We start from the raw sequence: 27,450 nt of genomic DNA on the forward strand, positions 1-27,450 counted from the left end.
GTCGAGGATGGAGTAGTCGCTCATTGCCACGATGTGACTCCCGTATTTTTATATTTAGTCCTAAAAGCCTCTTTTTATATTTTCAACTCGGTTAAACCTTTTTGTATATACCCCCTTTATGTTTCTACCTATTTATTTTGGCTGCAATAACCATAATGGCGACGAGACAACTGAGAAATGAATCCAAGAAGGACGACGCTCCCGCTGATATAACCGCCATTGCTGGGCTAATTGAAGAGCTCAGGCAGTCCTTAACCAACAAAATCAGAGTGTCCGCTGCCTCGCTCGAATCCAAACTCGACAGCCTCTGGACGTCGGTTAACGACCATGCAGAGCGTCTGACCTCCGTGGAAGACGGCTTGAATACTTGGACTGGCAGGGTGGACGAGCTAGAGGCTAGGTGTACGGCGCTAGAACAGAGCAATGACAAGCTAAAGGCTAAGCTAACGTCGAGTCCCGGAGTCGCCGGTCTAATATTCGCATTTTAGGACTGGATGAGTCCGCTCATAGCGACCGGCCCAGCGATTTTTTTGCGGAGGTACTGGTTGAAATTCTGGGGAAGGAGGTCCTCCCTAAGCCACCCGAGCTGGACCGGTGTCACAGGGCCCTTACTGCCAAGCCAGCACCCGGTTCCAGGCCTAGAGTGGTTATTGTTCGCCTACATCACTATCGAATAAAAGAGAGGATTATCTGGGAGGCACGGAAGAGGAGGGGAACGCTGAAATACAGAGGGAAACCAGTCCTAATCTTTGAAGATTACTGTCCCGAAGTCGTGGAGCAGCGTTCCCGCTACAAAGACATCATGGCCCCCCTCTACAAGCTAGGACTCAAACCGTCTCTTCAGTTCCCTGCAAGACTTATCATCACAACCGAGGACGGGGCGAGAAAACATCTGTCATCGCCTGAGGACACCGTGGACTTCTTGAAGACCCGGCGAAGGGAGGCCTCAACACTGGCGTCACCAGTACCAAACGCGGTAGTAGCTTGATTTTGGGCCGTTAGCACCTCGCTATGGCTAACGCGCCAAGCGTCATATCACTCTATATTTCTTCGTTCTTATAAATATGGTTGACTGTGTGACGTTAGGTATCGCCTGGATGCTTTATTTTTCTCTGCGTCTGACTTAAGGGGGGGTTGGCCTGGTCTGTTTTGTATAACTATTACATAATGCCACTTAATTTTTTTGTTTTGTTTTGTACATCCACTATATGCCGGGGAGCTAAGCGCTAGCTTTGTTTAAATGACCTAGGACTTCTATGCGTGTCACTTACGTCTCGTCACGACTTGGCTTAATGCTTCCGTGATGCATTTTTTTTCTTTTGTGTGTGTGTACAAATTTTTCGGACTGGGGTCTCATGGATCCATCAGCCACGCTCTTCCAGCTACGTTCTGCTAGCCACACACATGGCAAATGGTCGCGTTTGCGGCCAGAGGCGTCATCATCTGCTGTTGACCTGCTAGGCCGCTAAAATGTCAGACAAACTTTTGCACAGCGCCCTCTCCTGACACGGCGGCCTAATTGCGCTATGACGAGGCAGCAAGCTACTCTGTGTGAACCATAGGAAACAACGGACTTGTCAGCAGAGTATCGCCCTCTTCCGGCCTGGTGGACGTACTGCACACGTTTGTCAGGCAGTATACAGGTTATTTACCCCCCCCCCCCCTTTTTCTCTTGCTATGGTTTCTGTTCTAGGTTTCTTGTTTAAACCTAGCCATGTTTTTATAAGGTTTAATGTGAACTTTTCCATTTACTCTACGTTTTGAGGCTTTTTCTTTTTTTTTTATGTTTGGGAGTGTGGCAAGCAGCCACTGAGAGAGTAATCTACTTATGGTAGGTTTGAGGGTTTTAGGCCCTATGGTGAGTCCCTGTGTTGTTGGGGAAAGGCCCACCGGTCCCGCACCTTTATATGTTTTTTATGTATGGCTCAGGACACATGTCTGCTACTGAAAATATTTGTTTTATGTATGGCTCTAGGTACATATGCTTAGTGGTTAAAATAGGTGAATTTGGTGTGCCCACAGGCCTTTTTAGGTCTGCCCTGTCTACACACCCCCTAATATTCTATGGCTACGGCTAACTCTGAGACTGAGAGCTTTAAGCTCTGCTCCTGGAATGTTCGAGGTCTTCAGAAACTAGCGAAAAGGAAGGCGATTCTGACCTTTTTAAAGAAGGAGAATGTTTCTATTGCTTTATTACAAGAAACCCATATGGGACCCAACAACACCGCTAAACTCCAAAAGAGTTGGGTGGGACAGGTCTTCGCCACAAACTATTCTACATTTAGTAGGGGAGTGGCCATACTGATCAATAAAAATCTCCCCTTTAGACTCATAACTTCCTCTTTAGATAGCCACGGTCGCTATGTGATTATCAAAGGGGTTCTTAAGGGTAAAGAAATTACATTTATGAATGTATACTGTCCCCCAGGCTACTCCCCTGACATTCTATCCAAAGTATTTACTGAATTTAATGGCCTGGCCTCTGAGAATGCTTTTGTGGGCGGAGACTTTAACTGTCACCTTATACCGTCTCTTGACAAACTCCCACCCAGTTTGGCTCCCCCCTCTAGGCAAGCAAAGATGCTCTCCTCCCTATGTACAGACATCGGATTCTCAGATGTCTGGAGAACCCTTTGCCCATCCGAACTGAAGTTCACCTTTTTTAGCTGCCCACATAAGAGCAACAGTAGAATAGACTATTTCTTCATCCCTTCCTCTAAGCTCTTTCTAGTATCGTCCTGCACAATCGGAAGTATTGTTTTATCGGATCACGCGCCTAAATATCTGGTCTACTCCTTGTCAGAAGAGAGGGCGCTGTCGAGACGTTGGCGTCTTAACCCATACCTCCTCAAGGATGATAGTCGGAATTTAAAATGTTCTACTCAATTAACTCACATTCTACGGATAACCCGTCTCTGCTCTGGGAAACATCCAAGGTATTTTCTCACGGACTGATTATGTCTTACGTATCATCCAAGAAACGCAAGAAAAATGAACAATGCAAACTTCTTGAATCCAAACTAGCCGACCTTGAGAATCAACATGTTTCAAACCCAGCCCTGGCTGTGCTTACAGAGCTTACGGCCACCAGAACTGCGTTAAACACTCTTCTGATCCAGGACGCCGAATACTCCCTTAAATTTGCCAGACAGAGAATGTACGAACATGGTGACAAGCCTGGCAGGTGCCTAGCTAACTTGGCAAAAAAGAGGGCTGACACCCAAGTAATAGCCTCAATCTCGGACTCAAACGGGGTCAGGTGGGTCCTTTGACACAGAAACTATTAATAAAGAGTTTGCCTCTTTCTATGCCCAACTCTATAGGACTGAACGACCCGATGGTGCTCTCTCTGACATGCAAGCTTTTTTCACTGACTTGCACCTCCCTAAGGTATCGAAAGATCAGAACTTACTCCTTAACGCCCCAATTACGAAGGAAGAAGCTCTGTGCGCCCTTAAGGGTATGCCATCTGGTAAGGCCCCGAGCGGTTTCGGATGCGAATTCTATTTTTTTTTAAGATTTTATTTTTTTAATATTTTTTTTTTGGCGTTTTATCGCTTTATTTCTACTGGGCAGTCCAGTAGGGAGAAACAGAGGAGGAATGGGAGACAGAGTGGGGGGAAGACATTCGGCAAATAACGACGGGTTCGGGAGCGCGCTATGTGGTTCGCCACTGGGGCGCCCGGATGCGAATTCTATAAGGAATTCGGTCATATTCTCTTGGATCCCCTGCTGGCAATGCTTAATCATTCCTCTGATGTTGGGATATTACCCCAGTCCCTACGGGAGGCTAATATTTGCCTTCTCCTTAAAAAGGGTAAATGCCCTGAAAAGTGCGCCTCCTATAGGCCTATAGCCCTACTTAATTCTGACCAAAATTGCTCTCCAAGATCCTGTCCATGCGCCTAGAAAAAGTGCTCCCTTTCATTATTAACGAAGATCAGACTGGTTTTATTAAGGGTAGGAACTCTACCGACAACATGAGACGGCTCCTTAATATCATCCAAATGACTCATGAGATAGACCACCCCGCGGACAAACCCTCGCTGAATTTGGCCTAGGAAACACTTTTATTGACTGGGTCAAGGTTCTTTACAACTCACGGATGACGGCGGTTCTGACTAACGGGCTTAGGTCTAACAACTTTCCTCTACAACAGGGGAATCCCCAGGGGGACCCTCTTAGCCCTTTACTATTTGACATGGCCATAGAACCACTCGCTCAGGCCATTAGGCAGTCAGCCGCGGTCTCAGGTATTAGGGTGGGCGAGAAGGAGCACAAAATCACTCTTTACGCGGACGACGTACTGATCTTTATATCTTTTTTTTTTATCCACTTTTTCTCCCCATTTTTCCATTTTTTTTTTCTCCCATCCCAATTTCGTATCATCCAATTCAACCCTCCCCTGTCACGAACGCTGTTTCTTGCCTCCCACAAGCCGGCTGCAATGTGGACTAAGTCATACATAGCACAAGTCCCCTCCGGTACTTGAGGTAACAGCAGTCGCATCTTTTCACCTGCGCAGCTCGATCTCTCAGTGTCGAGGAGTAACGCGTGGGAGGCTCACGCTGCCCCCGACACTTCCTGATTCTACTGCGCAGGCGCACCAACCGACTTGTAGGAGTCGCTTGTTCACAACGTTCGATCCCCACCCTTCAGTTTTCCCTCCCCGTAATACGGCCAATGTGTATTACTGCGGACGACCAGCCAAACTGAAAAACAATGTGGAGAGCTGGATTCGAACACGTGAATCCTAGCGTCTCCACACTGGTGGCGAGTGCCTTGCCCACTACACCACCTAGCCGCCCCGTACTGATCTTTATATCTAAACCTGACTCTTCCATTCCATGTCTAACCCGCATGATTTCCACATTTGGAACCTTCTCGGGGTACAAAATTTACTTTTCCAAATCCGAAGCAATGCCACTTGGGACACTTAAATCCATCCTGATTCTGCCCGAGCCCTTGCCATTTCGCTGGTCGCCCTCCGGCTTTGTTTACTTAGGAGTATTTGTGACACCCACCTATGATACATTGTTTAAGGCCAACTTTACCCCCCTTTTAGACACCATAAGGGCAGACTTAGTTAGATGGGCCCCTTTACCAATCTCCTGGCTGGGTAGGATAGCCCTCGTCAAAATTAACGTACTCCCCAGACTATTATACCCTCTCCAAATGATTCCAGTGCTGCTGACAAGCAAGGTTATCAAGGTGCTAGAAGGCTGGCTAAGCTCATTCATTTGGAATGGGAAGAAACCGCGTCTGAAAATGGCCAAATTACAGATGGATGGTGAAGATGGGGGTCTAGACCTACCTAATATAAGACATTACCAACTAGCAGCACACCTTAAGGTACTTGTCGGTTGGTTCAGATCAGACCCACTATCAATCTGGCTAGACATTGAATCCTCACAATCTAAGTCCCCCCCTGTGGAACCTACTATTTATCAAAGACTTTAAGTCTGTTAGGAAAATATGCTCTAACCCCATCACACTATGCTTCGTCAAGGCCTGGAAGACTGTCCGTAAGGTGGAGGGCCGAGCTAAGCTGACCTCTCCTCTTACCCCGATCGTAGGCAATCCTGACTTTAAGCCAGACAAAATTGGCGGCGGCTTCAAGACCTGGCATACGCAGGGCATAACTGACCTTGGCCACTTGTTTGATGGCCAGACCCTAATGTCCTTTCTACAGCTGCAGCAGCGGTATGGCCTATTGAAAAAGGAATTTTTTAAATACTTACAAATTAGGCAATTTATCACCAAGGGCACCTCAGTGTTGAGTGTTAATGAACAGTTCCAGGTGGAGAAAGCCCTCTCCTTGCAGATTCCTAAAAAAACAAATATCTATCTTCTATAGTACTCTAAACCTTAATTCATCTTTATCTTCCCTTGTCACTAAACAGTCCTGGGAAAAAGACTTGGACATAGAGATCACGGACGAGGACTGGCAGGATGCATGGACCTATGCAAAAGAAATCTCTGTTTGCAACCGCACCAAGTCTATCCAAGTTAAAATCTTACACCGCATTCATATTACCCCTGCCCTTAAGAGTAAAATGGATCCCAATGCATCCCCACTCTGCTTTAAATGCAAGATAGAGATTGGAAACCACGTCCACTGCTTTTGGTCCTGTGTAAAGCTCCAGAGCTATTGGTTCGACATCGTAGAAGAACTATCCGATATATTCCAGACCCCCATCGAACTGGATCCCCTCTGCCTCTTACTAGGCCTCCCAGATATTCATATTGCCAATTTCAAACATAGGAGACTGTTCAATTTGTTGACATTTGCTGCTAGGAAAAACATTCTGTTGTTCTCGATCAAGGACGAGGTCCCATCAAAGAGGTCATGGCACAACATTATTATGGACTGTATTCCTTGTGAATACATCACGTGTATGCTGCACTCCAAGTTGGACACTTTTTATGAAATATGGGACCCATATCTATCTCATATTAGGCCTGCGCTATCCACCACTATACTCGCCGGATTTCCCCATTACTCTTAGCCTCCCTAGAGATCACTAATGTCTTGTGTGTAGATGCTTTGGGTCGTTGCAGAGGGTATCATAATGTACTTAGAAGTACATGCCTGTTCGCACACACACACACACACGAAACACGTGCACTCACACATATAAAACATGCACACATAAAACACACATCCATAGTAAATGCACACATATAAAACACACATATACAAAATAAACGTACACACTCCACACACAGTTTATCAGTACACTGGGTGCTATCGTGGACCAGGAGTTGACTCCCTAACCGCCACTTCTGCTGTATATACAGTACAACATGTGAATATTTGAGCCATGTCTTTGTTGTTTGTCTTTTGTCATGTCTGATAATGTACTTTTATAGTTTATATTATGTCTTTATTATTTTTACTATAATTTCTGTTGTTATTATTGTTAGTGTTATTGTTGTTAGTGTCTCTATTATTATTACCGTAAATCTATTGTATTGTGATGTCTTGTTCCATGTATGTTTTGAAAAAGTGGAAAAAAAAACATTTACAAAAAAAAATAAAAACATTATAATTATCATTAATATTAACAGTAACATTAACATGATCATTATCATTATCATTATCTCATTGGGCGCCAATAACGAGTATACTCGTTTTTAAATCCTTTGATATTTTTCCTTTGATCCCCGTTCTATACACTCAGCCGGAGCTCCCTAGGTATCCCTGGCTCGTTCTGCCTACGTTGGAATTGCAATGACGATCGAATCTCACCAGGTGGCAGTACTACCTTTTGAACTGGGAACTGGGGATATCACTTGTCTTGTGATCCACTCCGACTGTTTCTGCCTAGGAGTGGATCACAACATAGCAATCGGTGGAAGATTTGGTGCCTCAGAGCTATTATTTCCTGTATGGTAGCCATGCCCAATATACACGAGTAATTGCGATCGCCATGGGATCAACTGGGATTTATGGAGTACTTTCTGACTGAGGTAAGGTCTATCTTAGGTAACCTGCTGGTATTTCTTTAACGTAAAACACACAGTGTCGTAGTTTACCGGACGTAAAACTTGCTTTTGGTAACGATCACAGTTTTGTGTCTTTGTAACCTAAATACGTCATCATTCGGCTAAAGACAACCAACAGTCTCCCTGTCTGTCACCATCTTAAACACAACGCAGTCTAATTACACCGGTCACACTGGCACCATTGAGTAAAGATGGGAAAAGGGCGTGAGAATTACCATTAATATTAACAGTAACATTAACATGATCATTAACATTAACATTAACCTTATTATTATCATTAACATTATTAAAATGAACATGGGTGCTGAAGTGAGGATCTTCACTGATGAAGAGGGTTTCCTTGAAAACATTTAGCACTTTTCACTTGTATTTCAGATGGGGGGGGGGGGGGGGTTGAGAGTGGCTCAGGAGGTAGAGCAGGTCGTCTGGTAATCTGAACGTTCATGGTTCAATCCCCAGCTCCTCTCTGCAGTGTGTCGAAGTGTCCTTGAGCAAGACGCTGAACCCCTAACTGCTCCTGATGAGCAGGTTGGCACCTTGTATAGTTGCCTCCGCCATCGGTGTGTGAATGTGTGAGTGAATGGGTGAATAAGAGGCATAAGTTGTAAAGCACTTTGGATAAAAGCGCTATATAAATGCAGCCATTTACCATTTAGATTACCTGATAAACAGACACATGCCCGCACATAACACACTAACAGACACACGGAGGGCCTAATAAAAAGTTGTTTTACCCTGAGAGGTGGCTGGTGGACTGCCTTTCCGAACTAACTCCTCCTTAGTGCCTGGGTTCATGGGGAGAGGGCTCTGGTCCGACTGGCACCCCCCCCCCACCCACACACACACACCACACACACACACCACACACACACACACACACACACACACACACACACACACACGGTTAGACAGGGAATTATGATTTCTTTATTAAAGGGGAATTCCACATGTACTTTTACAAGTAGGCTGTAATTCTGCAAAAATACAGATATTTTGTTTTGAATTGTGAATTTCAGTATCTGTCTTTTCCAGTACCTAGTAAATTAAATACAATGTTCATAAATATTGAGTGCGTGCGTGCGTGTGCCAGTGGGACCGGTGTGATGAAGTATGTGTGGACTATAACGTACCTCTGTAGGTGGTAGCTCCCTCTTCACCACAGTGGGAACATGGCTGAGTGTGGTCTTGTCCCTGTAGTGCTGGTACTGCCTCCGCCAGGTCAGACAGGTGTAGAGCAGACAGGCCACGCCCTCGAAGACACGCCCCCCTAAAGCCAGCTGGGTACAGACACACACACAGGTCAGACAGGTGTAGAGCAGACAGGCCACGCCCTCGAAGACACACCCCCCTAAAGCCAGCTGGGTACAGACACACACACAGGTCAGACAGGTGTAGAGCACAGGCCACGCCCTCGAAGACACACCCCCCTAAAGCCAGCTGGGTACAGACACACACACAAGAGGAATACAAACCAAACCAGGAAGGGATGAACTCATCGTGAACTCATTGGGCCTCATTCAACAATACTCTCTTATTATTTTTCTTATATTCGTGCTTACCTGTCTGTTAAGAGAACAATAAGAAAAGCCACCGCCACATTCATCAAACCGTTCTTAAAGTCCAAATCTGTTCTTACCCAGGTTTTTGAATGGTGAATCCCACTCATTCTAAACTGGATGCGCGTTCTCGCTAGGGTTGGGCACAGAGAACCGGTTCTAATAGGAACCGGTTCCTAACTTCCGGTTCTGGAACCGGAAGTAACATATTTGCATTTCGATTTTATTTTTTTTTTAAACTTTATTTTTTAGCGTTTATCGCTTTTTCTGGTCAAGCATGACCGACAGAAACAGGTTGAAACGGGATGTAGAGCAGGGGAAGACATTCTGATAAATGACGGCGGGTCCGGGAGTCAAACTCGTGTCCACCAGATCCGTGACGAGCACGGTTTTCCCCGACGCAGAAATAGCGCCGAGATATGCGGTGAGCTACTGGAGCTCCCCTTCATTTCGATTCTTAACACTTTGAGTGCCACGAGGTGGCGCCAGAGTTAGCGCTTCAATGCCACCATCGGCGCCAATGTTACGCTTAATATTGCCTAATCTATGTTTTAAATTATGGCTATGTGTCTAATCTGCCCGTCGCTTATCAACGAATCCTTTTCCAGTCAGTGCTGTCAAGGCAGATTGGTTTTTTATCGCTTCATTTCCGTTTGAGAGCATTTTGAAAAGCACCCGTTTTGAGGTAAAAAACAGTTCATTCTCTAGACCATTCTATGATAATCGTCTTTTACTGGAATATTCCAGAACGTTGATATTTGTCGGCCTATTTATGAATCGTTTTCAAATAAACGCTAGATGATCAATATTATACGTGCACGCAAGCACATTCGAGCCGCGCACGGATAATCGCCGTGTTCATTTCCTCTTGGACTTTTACAGTGAAACCGAAAGAGCCCATTTCACAAAACAGCTTATATCTTCATCAAAATTAGTCTGATTATCCTAACACTGATAACATAGATTCCTTACCTGACATCAGATGGTATCCAACTGGTATATTCCAATTCCTGATCACCATTAGAAAAAATCGATAAGTGTATGGATCCAACGTGTGTACAGTGCAGTACATGATTCCGCGGGTCTCAGAGGCTCCAGAATTAACTGTGATAACCCCGGCTGCATCAGTGGACTGGAAAATGTGGAGTACAGGATTTTTTTCCCCATCCATTTTCATTGAGTCCATTCCAAAATTCCTTATGTCATCTGGGAGACGATAGGGGGTGCTTTTTTCCACATCTGATCGCCGGCGGCGCTCGGGTATACTAGGGTAGGCTCGCGTGATGCAATATGATTTCAGATCTCTAAAAAAAGAAGAAAAAAAAATTCCGAGAAATCTCGTGAGTGGCTTTCAACATAACTATCGGAAACCCGAGATATCTCGTGAGTGGCAGTGAAAGTGATAAAAAAAAATTACTTTGTTAATTAATACCCTAGTTACAGTACAGCAACCAAATTAAACTATCAAGTCAACTGACAATGTGAATAGTATGAAAAAGATTTAAGATAAAAAAATAATTAAAAAAAATCTCCTGCGAAATAAGCTGTGACCTGTTTTGACCTGCACCTCAAAGAATCGGAATGGAGAATCGTTTAGAACAGGAATCGAAATGGAGAATCGGAATAGGAACCGGAATCGTTCAAATCCAAACGATGCCCAACCCTAGTTCTCGCGCAAGTCATTTGCATACAGAGACACGCCTCGCGGGCTCATTATAATACGATAATACGTATTCAAGAGCTGGAGCGCTTTGCGATGGATCAAAATGAGATAGGAATCAAATGTATTGTCATCATACAGCACCTATAGCTATATAGTAGAATATACTGTATTAATATAGTAATATAATAGTAGTTGGCTAGTTGCGCGTTCCAGCAAAGTACTGTAGGCTTTGTCAATATTGAACGACTGCGTTGTCAAGAGCCAATCGCACAGGTTGCCACTCATCAGGCTCTGCAAATAGATCTAGAGTCTGAATATCTCTGCATATATAGGCTGATGACTGGCTTGATTGATTGATTGAAAACTTTATTAACAGATTGCAGAATGGGTACAGTACAGTACAGCTCAATACATACAATTGTTAAGGGGATGCAGACCAGAGAAAGACTTTCGTCTTGTTTACATCAGGGTCCCCCATTTTCAATTAATCATAATATGACATACATGACATACAGATACAGTACTGCTACATCTATACATTTATGACATACCAGATCTACAAATACAGTACTGTTTGTGATACAAAAATAGTAAAAAAAAGAAAAAGAGAGTATATACATTTGATGTAGAAACTGTACATTGGAGGAGGTGGGGGGGGGCTTGTGTAGGTGGGGTGGGGGGGGGGACTGTACATTGGAGGTGGTTGGGTGGGGTGGGGGGGATGGGTAGGCGGGTGGGGGTAACTGTACATTGGATTATCGACGAAACCTACTTGCTCCAAGAAGAGGGTCTCGTGTATTACTGGGTTTAAGTCAGTTGTTTATTTATTTATGTTTTACTGTTTGCATACGAGGTGGTCCGCAAATGTTCTTGATAACAATCTAGTGGTCTGCATAAAAGAGACGTTTGGGAACCACTGATATAGACTATCTCTAAATATGCGTTCTATGCTACGTATACAATACTGCATATCTGTATGTCATGTCATAAATGTCATGATATATATCTGTATATCTGTATGTTGTGTATGTCATAAATGTCATGATATATATCTGTATATCTGTATGTTGTGTATGTCATACATGTCATTATGAATTGAAAATGGGGCACCCTGATGTAAACAAGACGAAAGTCTTTCTCTGGTCTGCATCCCCTTAACATTGTATGTATTGAGCTGTACTGTACTGTACCCATTCTGCAATCTGTTAATAAAATCTTCAATCAATCAATGGCCTGGGCGGCCAGAGCATAACTGTTCTAACAGCAATATATAATCCATTTCAGACAGAACGCACGCAATAAGTTATAATTATTATTATTATTATTATTGAAAAGTTTTTTAAGTCGTATTTGGTAGGCTTTTTTTTTTTTTTGTACGAATTTCTTATTTCGGTAAGAGTGCTCTCGACCACTCTTATAGTTTGTTCTTGCCTGAGAAAAAAGCAACAATAAGAAAACTTTGTTGAATCCCAGGTAAGAACAAAGTAAGAGGAAATGCTAGTTAAGAACGAAATCTGTTCTTATATCGCTTCATGCATGAGGCCCATCGTGTTGTGGGTGCCGGCGGCTGCTGGGTCTCGGGGGTTGACCTGCTTGTGCGCACAGGGGTGTTTCATGTTTGGTCATTGTATTTGGTGAATGGTCCGGGTCTATTCGGGCTTTCGAGCAACACTGTACTTATTGTACTTATTTTATACCTATTCTTATGTCTGCACTTTATGCATTGCTTTTATTCTGTCAACTGTATGCTAATTGTATGCCTATGTTCGTGTTATGATATTTGCTGTGAAGCACTTTGAACTGCAATCCATGTATGGAAGGTGCTATATAAATAAAGTTATTATTATTATTATTATTATTATTATTATTATTATTATTATTATTATTATTATTATTATTATTATTATTATTATTATTATTATTATTATTATTATTATTATTATTATTATTATTATTATTATTATTATTAACACCAAAATCACTACCAACCACCACCTCCACCACAGCTATACTCAAAATAAAATACTGCTATGGCCGTCTCTGTATCTTAGTCAAGAACATAGTGGTTGCAACACTGCCTGTTGAGGCCCAAGCAGTGATCCAAATGTAAACAAATGAATAGCCCTGCCACAGAAATAAGAAACACAAGAGACCTGTTTTAATTTTCTAGTCTAGTTGATTAACTGAGCTCTTGACTCCAGGACTGACACTAGACAGTGGGTAAATGCGAGTTTGTTTTTGTGAATTTGCTGCATTTTTGTGGCTGTAAAATATTTGGCAACACATTGGCAATTTTAGTAAAAAGTTTGAATAAAATAGATCTTTCCTCGATCTTGAATAGATCTTTACAGTTAGGGTCTGCACCATAGGAGCGGACGTGGCGTCGGAACGAGTCCAGGCTCCAGATCCTGATCTCACCTTCTGCTGGGGGTCCTGTGTGTGGAGGGGCCACTGCGGGTCTGGGACGGTGTGGCTGAGTCGAGCCACGTCGTGGAGCCTGGAGGCCGGCGGTGCTCTGTCCAGCACGGGCCCCAGACCCGACCAGAAGCAGTCCAGCTGCTCGCCGAGAGTCATCTCCCCGTCTAGGGCAGAGCAGGGACATAAGGACTGTGAGGAAATGTTATCACAGTGTAAATATCCTAATTTATGTTTTAAAAAAGAGATGGCCCTCTTAAAAGGTAATTTCTGTAACTTTCTTTTTGTATTTGTATTTGTTTTGTGCTTATAGTGTCTTATTTCTTGTTTTGGGTGAAGGGGCTTTTATTTTTAAATGACTTCCTGCTACTTCCTGTTTAGTTCCTGCCAGCCAAGGCGAAGAGGAGAAAACACAAGCACATATTGTAAATGTTTAAGGTATTAGCAACCCTAGAAGAGGCACGTTTGTATTTGTTGTAATACTGTAATATGAACATGCAATTTGTTTCTAAAAAGGTAGATTTGTAATCGATGGTCTAAATCTAAGCGTCACAATGCACCCGCTTAATTAGTTCTCTACTCGGCAACAAAGTTTGTGGTGGTTGATGAAGTTGAATGTCCAAGCTGCAGCTGATGTAGTTTGCAGGTTTATTATCCAAAAGAAATGATGGGATGAACAGAACAGTTGTCAGTTGCTCAGTTCATTGAAACAGGTTAAATAATACAGTTCAACAGCCTTCGTTAGCAGGTAAGAACATGTGACTCCATGCAGGTGCATGAATTCGCTCTGATCAGCAGAGCCTTTTATATAACAGAGGTGGTGTGCCCCCTAGTGCTCAAACACAAATACAGCATTCAAAACATAAATACACCATTACCATATAGTACAAATTCTAACTTAAACAATACAATATCCAGGCGGCTGGGTGGCACAGTGGACATTGCGGTCGTCACCAACACAAGAGACACCGGGTTCGACTCCGGCTGTCGGCGTTGCCTCCGGCTTGGGCCAGCCGTCATACTATCTCAATTGGCAGTCAGCGGGTGGAAAGTCGATGGGTGGTAATCTGGACGTTGTGGACAGCGACTCCTACAGGTCGGTTGGGGACGCCTGCACAGCAGAGACAGGAAATGGCGGGGTAGTGTGAGCCTCCCACACGTTACACCTCGCCAATGAGAGTCCGTGCTGGCAGGTGAAAAGATGTGACAGGCTGCCTCCTTCTGTATCGGAGGGGACACGTGACGCAAGGCTTCTATCCTCCCTACAACCGGCAAGTGGGGGGCATATGCGAGCAACGTTCAAGACAGGGCAGGGGAGAATTGGCACAACGGAATTGGGATGGGAGAAAAATAGAAAAAAGAGGAGAAAAAGTGGATAAATATATTTCTTTTTTAATACAATATCCACCAAGTCGGTTTTGGCGTCTACACTATCAATAGGCTGATACTGAAAGTCTAGGGCTCTGGATGGGTATCGGCAGGGGGAAGGTGGTATCGGTCCCTCCCTACCTCTCTGGCTCTGCTGGTGTCCCTCAGGGGTCAGTGTGTCCTGTGTCTCCTCAGCACCGGGGGTCAGTGTGCGCTCTGAAGCCAACATGATGACGTTGGCCACGTGCACGCCCACGGCGTCGAGCTCAGTCAGCAGCTGGGGCCGGTGGAAGCCCCCTATCAGGACGTAATGCTGTGGACCATCATCGGGCTCATCGTCTGTGCGCACACACACAGACACACACATACATACAAACACACACACATGTACACACACACACACACATACATATATGCACACACACATACATACACACACACAGTAAATAAAAAGCCTGGGTAGCAATTCAGTACCAATTTTGATATCAGTATCATGTTGTAAATTGTACCTTCTCTCATAATCCACCCTCTCTCTCATAACAAAGAGAAATCTCAGATTAATAGAGTGTGTCTCTTCGAGACCCCTGCGGGGTGACAGTAGCTCACAAAGTAGAGCGGTCGCCTGGTAAATTGAAGGTTCCCGGTTCGATTCCGGCTCCTCCCGGCAGTTTGTCATAATAACTGCTCCCAATGAGCAGGTTGGCACACTGCATGGTCTTCATCTCTGCCATCTGTGAATGTGTGAGTGAATGGGTGAATGTGTGAGTGAATGGGTGAATGGGTGAGTGAATGGGTGAATGTGAGTGAATGGGTGAGTGTGTGAGTGAATGGGTGAATGTGTGGGTGAATGTGAGGCATAACTTGTAAAGCACTTTGGATAAAAGCGCTACATAAATGCAGTCCATCTACTGTACCATATTTATGACAGCTGCACCTACTTTTAATTGTTTCAGAGTAGAAAGGCTGTACTTTCATATTGTTTAATGGCATTATTGTACTTGTTGCTGTATTTGTGGATGATTCATTGAGCTGTATTGTATATTTTGTATGTAATGCTTTGTCCCATCGTCTTTGTTGTTTGATTGGGCTTTGATTGTACAGTGTTGTGATTTCATCTCTCCTTGTTATTTACATTCATTAGTGGTATCGATTGCCTTCATTTCAGCATCAACCGTATGTACATTTGTTTAGTCTTATTGAAGGCGCCTATATAGTTTCAAACTTCAAACATAAACATGGCAAATGGACTGCATTCATATAGGGCTTTTTTCCCCCCAAAGCGCTTTACAATTTATGCCTCACATTCACTCACACACTGATGACAGAGGCGACCGTGCAAAGTGCTCACCTGCTCATCTGGAGCAGTTAGAGGTTACACTAAAGTGTCTTGCTCAAGGACACTTCGACACTGCCCGGGAGGAGCTGGAATCGAAACCGGGAACCTTCTGATTAACGGACGACCGCTCCAACTCCTGAGCCACTGTCGCCCCCATTCTATAAATCATCCCATAAACATTCTGAACTGGTGCAAGTGTATTTCTATTTCCTGTTGCAGCGTTTGCTGATACAACAGTTGGCAGGAAGTACACCGGGACCAAAGCTGTTCCCCTGGCAACGCAATCCAAACAAACAAACCTATGAAGGGGAGCGGCTCTCCTCTACGTTTGAGCTTGGTCTCCTTCTCTTCCTCCATGAACCCGATGGCCTTCTTGGCCTTCTTGCCCTTGTCGGCCTTCTTGGCCTCGCCCTCTCCATCGGAGCCCTGAAAGACGGGTTTACTTTATTAATAATAATAATAATAATATATTCGATTTGTAGGAGGCACTTTATATTTGTGGAAGAAATCTCAAGGTGCTACAGTGTAGAAGAACATAACAACTAGTAAGAGAGTAAAAAAAATAAAGAACATGAAATGTGAAGGGCTAAAACTAGTAAAAGAGTAAAAGAACATAACATAAAATAGGGACTAAAACTAGTAAAAGTAAAAGAACATAAAATAAGAAGGGCTAAAACTAGTAAAGGAGTCAAATAAAATAAGAATGGCTAAAACTAGTCAAATAGTAAAGAACATAAATTGTGTGGAGCTAAAACTAGATATCACATCAAAAGACTCTATTAAAAAGATGTGTTTTGAGGCCCTTTTTAAAAGCATCCACGGTCTGTGGTGCTCTCAGGTGGTCAGGGAGAGCATTCCACAGACTGGGAGCGGATGAGCAGAAAGCCTGATCTCCCATGGTGTGCAGTTTGGTCCTTGGGCGCTAGAGGAGGTTTGCCCAGTGGAGGTGTTGTGAGGAGGGTTGAGGGGTGATCAGTTATTTAAGGTAGGGGGAGGGGGGGTTCTGTGGAGGCACTGATGAGTGAGCAGGGAGACTTTATACTCAATCCTGAGCGAGACAGGGAGCCAGTGAAGGACATTAGTGCAACATTACGTAATTTCAAACGGCAGTTTGAAATGACCCCCAAGCATTCCTTCAGGGGGGGGGGCGGATACATTTGGGAATAGTCTGATTTCACTGATTTCATTCACGCGCTTCATTCATTCGTTAACCCCATGAGAGAATATTCTGATCAAAGGTTCCACTCTCATATCCTCTGCTACAAAATAAACAGCCATGGATATAATGGACAGAATCATATCCAACTACAATAATCTTCTCAGATCGGGGTCCTTATCAAATGGGGGTCAGTGGCCTAATGTATACCTGGGGGTCATGCGTGATGACCCGCTGATGTCAGCTGCCCTCTACTAAAGGAGCAGAGAACTGATTGCTAAGCTTTGGCTTGTATGTGTTTTAAAAGTTGATCGCCAGAGCGCATTATCACTATTTTCCCTGTCGCCGTTTTTCTCTTATCCAGCCTTTTCAAACCACCTGTGGTCCATGGCCCAGCTTTACATTGTTTCAATAGGGACCACACCTTGCCATCTGGTTGGTCAAGTCAGATGTACATAATCCTGATAATAATACTGTTTTTGTATAGCACCTTTCATACTACAATTGCAGCTCAAAGTGCTTCACAGCAGAAAAAGACAGGCACAAAATGAGCACATAAAGTGCAGACATAAAATCACAGTTTTTCACATTACGATCTAACATCCTAATAGACCACCTTGTTTATGGTTTGATTCTATGGCAGTTTTAAATATACAATAATAAAAAGAGTAAAATAGAATATACAGAGTAAAATAGTGCAATGCAATACAATTGTAGTAAAATTATGCAATAGTGCAGTGCAATAAAATAGTTCTGAATGACTGTTTAACAGTTTACAACCGCCTCTACCTTCCCCGTTTGATATCCACAGTTTAAAACCTGACAATCTTCCTTCCTGTTTGACCCACTTTGACCCTTCGAACCTCCCTCTCACGGCACAGTTCCCTCTCTCAGAGCGCAGTTCTGATCTACATATTATTTATATTCTTTTGACACACACCGGTTCGGCCCTCCTCCTTTGCTGATCACTGGCTTTGATCGCCAGCAGTTGGAACTTCAGTATTTTAGCCATCATCTCACATGGGAGCTCCTGCTCTGCATCCAGCAAGGCCTTAGCGGGCTCCATCACCTACACACACACACACACACACACACACACACACACACCACACACACACAAAGATCATCATCCTAACATCCTCTGCTCTCTCTCACATGAATTCACAGCTGTAATAACATCCCAACAATTCCCAAGCCTACCTCGTAGAACATGGGAAAATCTTTGGGCTTCTTAACTTTGGGTTTCCCCAGTTCCTGTATCTATGGACAAATGAGCACAAAATGTTTATTCACATTTTTAAATGGACAAACTTTATTTAAAAAATGATAGAAAATGAAAGCTCTGGATGTTTTTCTTAAGTGATTTTTTGTATGATTACTCTAGATAAAATGTTATCCATCCACAGCACCTTTAACCAATAAACCCAGACGTTACCTTAGCCAGAGTGCTCTCCCAGCTCAAAAAGCTGAAGAGTCTGCGTAGAGGCTGCTGTACGGCCAGCTGTAGGGCCGCCATCAGGGCCTCATCCTCTGGACCCTCGCCCACCACCACTGAGATGCAGGCCTTCCAAGAGTCCTGGCACCAAGAAGTTAGATTATGATAGAGGGACTGATGCATCGGTAGGACCAGATGCCCGTTTAGAGTATTAAAGGGGCACTTCACTGAAAAAGAACACTGATTTTGTTCGCACATAATCTCAAACATATCAGAGGACACTGAATCCTTGTCTTGTGTTAATTACAGCTCCACAAAATGATGTCGGTCTAGAAAGATGAAAAGAAAATAGCATTCCCTATTCCAATTTTTTTTTTATCCACATCATTTCATTGAGCTGTAATTAGCATGACACAGGGATTCACTGTCCTCTGATGACATCACAGGAGGAGATATTCAAACTCATTAACTCTCAATAAGTGTCAAACTAAATGAACGTGTGCAAAACAGTTTAGAGCCATGGGAAATGTGTGCGATTCTGTGCAAAATAGATTGGAGTTGTTTTTTGGTGAAGTGCCCCTTTAAACATGTATTGTGTATGATTTTTTCCATCATTTGTAATGAGACTCAACAACGTGCAATAAAGGGCTTGCACGAAATGTTTGTGTACTTCTCTTTCTTTCAGCATGGCTGCCTGTAACATGAATGAATGAATGAATGAATGAATGAATGAATGAATGAATGAATGAATGAATGAATGAATTAATGAAAACTTTATTTAACAGATTGCAGAATGGGTACAATACAGTACGGCTCAATACACACAACAAAGGGATGCAGACCTGAGAAAGACGTTTGTCTTGTTTACATCAGGGTCCCCCATTTTCAATTCATATAGACATTTATGACATACACAACATACATGACATTTATGGCATAGGGACATATAGGTATTTAGTACTGATACATTTGTGACATAAACGGTATTCAAATATACAGTACTGTTACCCCTAGATCCTGACAGAGTATATACATATGATGGGGAGGGGACTGTACATTAGGAGGGGGTGGGTGGGTGGGAGAGAAATATACATACGGCGGGGAGGGAATATATACATGCGGTGGGGAGGAGACTGTCTATTAGGTGGTGGGGGTTTTGGGCATTTACGGTGGCCAGTTTCGAATTACAGCCTCCCGTAGGTGCTCTTTCAGAGCGGTTTTGAATGTGGGTAGGGATTCACATTCCTTTACAGCTTTGGGTAGGGCGTTCCACATTGATGTGGCATAATTGCGAAACGTGTTTAGTCCCTTGTTTGAGCCGAATCTGGGTTTAACATGATTTGTTGAGCTTCCTCTGGTGTAGTGGTTGTGGTATTCACTGACCTTTGGGAAGTATTTTGACATGTACATGGGTACCTTAGTCGTATAGTGTATCTTGTAGACCAGGCCCATTGCAAGTTGCTGTACTCTGTCGTCTACTCTAAGCCATCCTAGGTTGTCAAAGTGGGCAGGGGTGAGGTGGGTTCTGGGGGTAAGGTCAAGTAGTAGTCTGACCAGTTTGTTTTGTGATGTTTGTAATCTTGTTTTAAGCGCCTTTGAGGTGCTTTGGTACCATGAGGTGCACGCATAGTCGTAGTACCCTTGAATGAGTGCTCCTGCCAGAGTCTTCAGGGTATTCTTGTTTACCAGAGAAGAGATCCGGTACAAGAATCTAGTTTGTTGGTTGACTTTTTTTATTACCTTGGATGCCATTTTGTCACAGGAAAAATTTGCCTCTAGGATGGAACCCAGGTAGGTAATTTCGTCTTTCCTTGTGACAATATTGTCACCCACTGTAACTGAGAAGCCGTCGGTCTTGCTGAGTTTGTTATTTGAACCGAAGAGAATGGACTCTGTTTTGCCCATGTGTAATGATAAAATAGCAACCATTGTTTTGTACATGGCAATGGAAGAGACAACATTTGCTTTTCCAGTGTTTTAACTACTCTACCACTGCACAGAAATTAGGCATTTTCTTTTGAAAGTGGTTACCATTGGTTACAGTCAGCCATGTATGTTGAAAGAAGGATAACTACACAAATGGCCATGCAAGGCCTCTAGTAGTAGTATGTGGGGAAAAGCACTAAAGTTGGTGGTTGAGTCAATATGGTTCTCATCCGACAGCAACCACCAAATCACATGCTTATTACTCCACATTATTGTACATGATTGAATCTCATTCCAAATGATTGGAAATCTTACACAATGCATCTTTAAACTTTAAGCATTGACATGGTACCTGATACATCATTCATTCATTCGTTCATTCACATATGTTCCATCTCTTTTTACTGATCATCAGACCATTATTAGATTGAGGTCATTAGACCTATGGTTGATATCACTCTGTGTACAAGCCAAACCGTCATCCATTCACTTTCAGTTGATAAGAAGAACACTAAGTGATGTATTGGAAAGCACAACTAAGAAACAAACAAGAGGAGTGCTACATGTTTATAGTATCATGCCACTGTATATTAAAGTATCCCATAGTTTCAGTTCGCTGTTGGGGCAACTGAAGATATTCGCTGCCTCACATAGATATGGTTGCTATGCAACACTCACACACATACACACACTGTAGACTACTGTAGGTAGCTACAGAAATGTTCATAATCATTTTATAACGTCGTGACAACATATATCTATCATATTTCTTAAGCAATTGACTGCCTATTAAACACACTTATTAACTACAGTTGAGCAGTTAGCTTGAAAGCGAACCTACCCTGGGTAAATAAAGGTTAAACAAACCTCTTCAAACGGTACAGTGGCGAGGTCACTTTCAACCGGTACAGGGGCGAGTTCGCAACTCTTTTTTGCAGGCATTTTCCTCGTTTACTCTCTCTGTGAACAGTCGGCGTTACACTGTGAGTAACCTCGTTCCCAGTTGTATCTCCTCCGTGCACTGTGAGGCACGTAGATAACAACTGTCAACCTTCCCGTTTCCCCCGGGATTCTCCCGTATTTCAACCTTCTCTCCCGCCGTCCTCCTTTATACAAAATGGCTGCAATTCCCTTCCGTGACGACAGGTGGCAGCAGTGTAGATTAGAACATTAGCACAGGAAATCAGACCAGAAGACGGTTTGAAAAACTGTCCAAAGTGGGGTTGTTCCCAGAGAGCTCACTCTCGGCTGTGGTTTTTCAGTGTATAATGTATGGTGCTCTCCCTCAACATGCGAGTAGGGTCTGACAACACCATTCATTAGTCCAAATAATACCCTACTTTATACTATATTATTGTCATTCGTTTAATGTAAAGTCAGTCATTGGCACTGCTTTAACTTTGCATTTACCCATAATCCATTGCTGTATATTAGACCCATGTGCCAGTATAACTTTTGTAAAGTAATGAAGCGCAAATGTAAAGTTAATCAATACACAATGAAACAATATTTTTTATCTATATCACATGTCAAAACTACTTTGATAAAACAAGATTTCCGTTTTGCATTTCTACTCATTCATCCAAAACAAGACAGCAATTCTACTTCTGCATGAACTGGGAGAATTGAGCTCATAGCACAGATTTGGAGTTGATAGAATGGACATTGCTGTTCTTAGGAAATGTTGCACATGGTGGAAATAATGGAAATTAACATTTCTAACATTAACATTTAGTGTATTGTAGCGACCTGGGGATTTGGGTCGGTTGGTCAGTTGAGCTGTCACTCAACATTCCGCCATCCCAGCGCTGGCGGCGTCCCTATTGGACGCGCCAGCCGCGGGTTGACAGAGTCAAAAGTGCACGGGCTGACTTGGGGAGGTTTAAGTGGGTGGGGCACCCAGCGTGCACTCTCTCGGGGCATGGGAAATGGTAGTAATAAGTCTGATACTGCAACCTGTAATGGAGAACTGTGTGAATAAATAAGTGAACTGAGAAATACATCTGCCTCGAGAGTCGTCGATAACGTTGGAAACCACGAACGTTACATTGGTGTCAGAAGTGGGATATTGAGGCGAAGTATGGACATTAAAAGTGTCGGTGGAGAATGAGCTAACGTGGGATAGTGAGGGCTAACGGGAGCTAACGTGGCTAGCGCTAGCTAGTGGGAAGCAAGACTGTCTGTTGGGGGAGGGCGTCTCTCTGCCGGCCTGGAACAGGAGGACGCGAGCAATCTGGAACCAAAGTATTTGTATAAATATTTGGTGGTTGTCGTCTCCTGGGGCCTGACAATGAGGGTTGCAGCCAGTAACCAACAGAGCACGTCGTCGGGAGCTAATGAAGAGTAGCCTAGCTTAGCTTACAGTTAGCATCAGGTTTAGCATGGCAGAAATGGAAGCCGGCGCTGTTAACATTAAGAAGAGAAAAGAGGAAGACTGTGAGGAGCGGTCGGGTGACACGGACATGGAGTGTAAAGAACAGTTTGCAGAATTATACGCCGGCCGAGGCGGGCCATTGCCGGTTCACGGCGCCCGGTTCCCGCCGGATGGAGGTCAGAGGTGACCCAGGATGTCAACATACATGGCGGCGCCCAAGGCACGAGGGCAGGCCCGGCAGAGAAGACGCCGAAGGACCCGGGGAGCCACCACGGGGGGGTTGGCCAATGACCTGGAAGGCCGGACCCGGGGGACATATGGACATTGCCGCATGGTACAGAGCCATGGGGACATGGAACTCTCTGCCGGATGCAGAGCCACGGTTACTTGGAACTCTCTGGCGCGTACAGCAGAGTGCTTTCCCCGGAACAAGACCCAGCGGTGAGGCAGGGAGTGCTCCCTCTTCACCAGGACACAGCGGTGTGTCCTCACCCTTCGCTGGGGTGCGGCAGAGACTATGACGGATGAATGGGTTATACTGAATGAAAAAAAAGAAAAGAGTAAAATCTTGTAATGGTGATTTCATTGAGGTTGGGGTATTGTGTTGGGTACTGCAGGGATTTAAGTACTGGTTAGCGGGTATTGGAGTGGAGCTAGCAGTTAGTGTAGCGTCGCCCGGTGGTTAGGTGTAGCCACCGGTAGCGTTGTGTAGCTAGCTGCGCCTAGCATCGTAACCGGTGGATAGGCGACTGTCTCTGTTGTGGGAGGGCGTCTCTCTGCCGGCCTGGAACAGGAGGACGCGGGCAACCCCTGGGCCCCGTTCCCCGTACCTGGTTCAACTAAGTTGATCAAGAGTCACATTATCCAGATTCAGTTAACCCGATGTTTGAAGCCGGGATTTTCCTGTTCCTCGAAGGTGGATTCAGTCTCGTTAACTCAAACCAGACTTGAGACCCAGGATAAGTGCGCGCGGCCGCTTCAGTCGAAAAGCCAGCACGTATCGATAGCAGAGATCCTGATTCTCTAGCGGCATTGATTGATTAATTGATTTAAAACTTTATTAACATATTGCAGTACGGCTCAATCGCCTCGCCGACAAGTTAAATGCGTTATCTATAGGCTAATTTTAAGTCCCTCATTACCTCAATCAATCAGATTATATTTCTTTAAACTTGCCTGCTGGATTGAATAATCAAATGAGATCTTGCTAGCGAAAATAATTAGTTAAACTGTTATACAGAATAACGATACAGCTCTCTTACCCATTGATTGATGTATGGTCGATCTTTTACTTATCTCCACTGTGGTGTAACGGGTTCTTCTTTTGACTTTCACGCAGACGACCGGGGTTCGAAACCTAGTCTTTTCCTTCTTTTTGCAATATAGGAATAATTCAATTTGGTGCACGTTGAGAGCTATATAAAGAATGACATCCTCAATGCATGTAGATTTATAATATTTTAACTTAAAACTAGGCTACCTTTGCGTATAATCATTAATATTATATTCCAAAAAATCATATTGGAAACACGGGGTTTCGAACACCGGTCGCCGGGTTGCCCGCGGCGGCCAGCCGTGTATAGGTGTAACAGACTGACAGCCAATGAAATGGGTGCATTTGTCACGCTGTCCAAGGAGCTGAACTGCTCTCGTGCAGCCGTGTTCGAATCCCGGTCGGGGCAAAAGCCTGTCATACATTATCAAAGATAAACAGCTATGTTGAATCAATAAACATGAATATCACTAAATAAACATGAATATTGCACAGATTTAGATTATAATAGTAAAGCTATTATAATAGTTCAATGGTTGTGATGGCAAAGTTCGTGTCAGGTTCCTTACTGTATATTTGCATATCGTATGTCACAAATGTAACAGTACTATATACCTGTATGTCATGTATGTCATAAATGTCACTATGAATTGAAAATGGGGGACCCTGATGTAAACAAGACAAACGTCTTTCTCTGCATCCCCTTAAACATTTTGTGTGTATTGAGCTGTACTGTATTGTACCCATTCTGCAATCAGTTAAATAAAGTTTTCATTCATTCATTCTGTCCATCTGTCTCTCTCACTTGTTTAATCTTTGACTCCAACACTGGTTCTCTCGCAAAACCCCAAACATTACAATGCCCGCTACGATTGTGCAATAAAACAATAGTTTCGTTTGAGTTTACTCCGTTTATTTGATCAGGGACAGTGCATATCAATCAACAGTTTATACATTTATAAATTAATACAAATTACAGAAGAAAAAACATTATTATCAAACCAGATTGGAGGAGTGTAAAGGGGATAGTAAGAGACTATGGAAAACATTGAATGCAGCTATGGGTAGAAATAAAATGGGCAAAACGATATCATTTATTGAGTCAGATGGTATATTCATCACTAAACCATTTGACATTGCAACCCATTTCAACAACTACTTTGTTTCCAAGTTAAACACAATTATAAATCAAATGTTGCCAATGAGTGGTTAGCTGTCAGACTCTGTAATTAAAAAAACATATAATGTATGACAAGAAATGCAGATTTAAATTCAGGAGCACAAGTCCAAATGATATTGAAAAGCTCCTCCTAGTACTTAAACCAGATAAACCGTGCGGTGTTGATAATCTGAATGGAATACTGCTACAAATCTCTGCAAAATGTGTGGCTAAGCCACTATCACATATATTTAATTTTCTTTCCTCAGCCTTGGAAAATAGCCAAAGTAACTCCACTACCAAAGAACTGTAAAGAGACATTTACAGGTTCAAACAGTAGGCCCATTAGTATTTTACCAGTAATAGGTAAGTTATTGGAAGGAATTGTGTTCAAGCAGATTCAAAAGTATTTCAACGAAAACATTAATTCTGATTTCCAGCATGCATACAAAGTAGGATACTCTACAGGAACTGCTTTAACATCTCTTACAGATAGCTGGCCACAACTGATCGATAGGAAGTTAGTTGTGGGTACAGTGCTCTTGAATTTCAGTGCGGCTTTCGACATCATAGATCATGACCTATTATTATTGAAATTACACACATATGGGCTTGAAGACACTGCCATGGAATGGATGAGAAGCTACTTGTCTAATAGACAACAATGTGTTGTATTTAATGGTTCCATGTCAAATATGGTAACACTCCAGTGTGCTATTCCCCAAGGAAGTTGTAAAGGAACCCCTCCTTTACTCTATATTTGTAAATAATAATAATAATCTTCATTTATATAGCAATGTATAGAGCCACAATGTGTTGTATTTAATGGTTCCATGTCAAATATGGTAACACTCCAGTGTGCTATTCCCCAAGGAAGTTGTAAAGGAACCCCTCCTTTACTCTATATTTGTAAATAATAATAATAATCTTCATTTATATAGCAATGTATAGAGCCATAACATACTGGAATAGGATCCCATTACATATTATACGGACGGAAAACAAGGACAATCACAACAAGTTCTTTTCTTAAAGTGCGTTTGTGTATGTGCGAGTGCAGAATGTTATCGCCCTATTTCCAGATTGTCTGTAATGGCCAAAGTCTTTGAATCTCTTGTAAACAAACTGAAAAAGTTTCTAGCTGACCATAATATTCTTAACGAGTTTCAGTCAGGCTTCAGATCCATAGTACTTCAGTGACTATGCTAGTCTCAAATGACATAATTGAAGCACTAGACAAGAAAAAACTGTGCAGCATTGTTTGTTGATCCGTCTAAAGCGTTTGACTCTGTGGATCACGCATTATTGCTGATGTGATTATGCTTCTTGCCACTGCACAAATGGCCTTCTGTATTTGTATTTGATTTGTATGTTTTTTGTTTAATGCCCTTGTTTTTATGTTGAAACTTGTTGTGTGCTGTGTTGGTCAGGACTCCCTGGAAGAAGATATATTGTATCTCAATGGGACATTCCTGGATAAATAAAGGATATAAAAAAAAAAATAGAAAAGAAAATAGCTGACACTTTTATCCAAAGCGACTTACAAGTTCTGTTCGACAAGTCATCAGGAAGGGCTCAACTCTATCAGCTGAGTAACAATGTTGACCAAAGTGTTGAGTGCTACACCCGAGGCCTTCCTACACCTGCAGAGAGAACCTGAGGAGAAAGACAGCCATAGAGACAAGGCAGGATGTAGTTGTTCCTGAGTTGCTCCATTATGGCATGCTCAGGCCTCCAGATGAAGAAGGGATGGAGCTGGAAGTATTTGGGTGATGGCAGCTCAGAAGTGGAATCAATGAGTTCAGGCTGAGGTGGATGACGCCACAAGGACACCATATTCATAAGATGCCGGACCGGTCGGGACCCTGGCCATAGACCCAAGGCTTCCAGCTCAGTCTTTGTCCAGATGCGCTGTTGGAGAGAGCAGTTCCATTGGCTGACATCCTGGTCAGAACTGGGGGCAGGTGCAGAGGAGGCTGCAGGCACATTTCAGAAACAGTAGTTAGTAAAGAATTGTGAGTAATATTATTGGCAAAACTTAGCCTGAAGTATATAATTAGGTTGCTGTTTATCAAAAAAATAATAATAATAATAATTGTTCTTGTTACTGACTCGTGTCAATCTTCCATGTTTTCGCTATAGTGTGTAGACCTTGCTACACATGTATTTCGTTCATATTGTTTATGGACAATGAGATGGGAGTGGAACTTTGTACATGCCCTTTGGGCTTCGTTCCCTCCTAGCACTGTTTTTTTAAATAATGTGCTAAATAAATAAAAT

At 43.2% G+C, this 27,450-nt stretch overlaps 1 protein-coding gene across 1 annotated transcript in view; it reads right to left on the reverse strand.

Moving 5' to 3' along the window:
- The window catches only part of spag17 (sperm associated antigen 17), a gene marked incomplete at both ends in the record, with an annotated part of 169,923 nt that overhangs the window by 137,057 nt on the left and 5,416 nt on the right, over positions 1-27,450 (reverse strand). The window contains 9 exons of the mRNA XM_084332990.1: positions 8,640-8,786; positions 13,147-13,310; positions 14,653-14,850; positions 16,147-16,273; positions 17,944-18,072; positions 18,204-18,263; positions 18,439-18,579; positions 22,944-23,030; positions 23,126-23,253. Of these exons, the coding sequence (XP_084189116.1) occupies positions 8,640-8,786; positions 13,147-13,310; positions 14,653-14,850; positions 16,147-16,273; positions 17,944-18,072; positions 18,204-18,263; positions 18,439-18,579; positions 22,944-23,030; positions 23,126-23,253 (1,181 nt within the window). The remainder of the gene's footprint in view (positions 1-8,639; positions 8,787-13,146; positions 13,311-14,652; positions 14,851-16,146; positions 16,274-17,943; positions 18,073-18,203; positions 18,264-18,438; positions 18,580-22,943; positions 23,031-23,125; positions 23,254-27,450) is intronic.

This window comes from Notolepis coatsorum, assembly GCF_963971535.1.
Source record: "Notolepis coatsorum genome assembly, chromosome: 1".
Taxonomy (NCBI): domain Eukaryota; kingdom Metazoa; phylum Chordata; class Actinopteri; order Aulopiformes; family Paralepididae; genus Notolepis; species Notolepis coatsorum.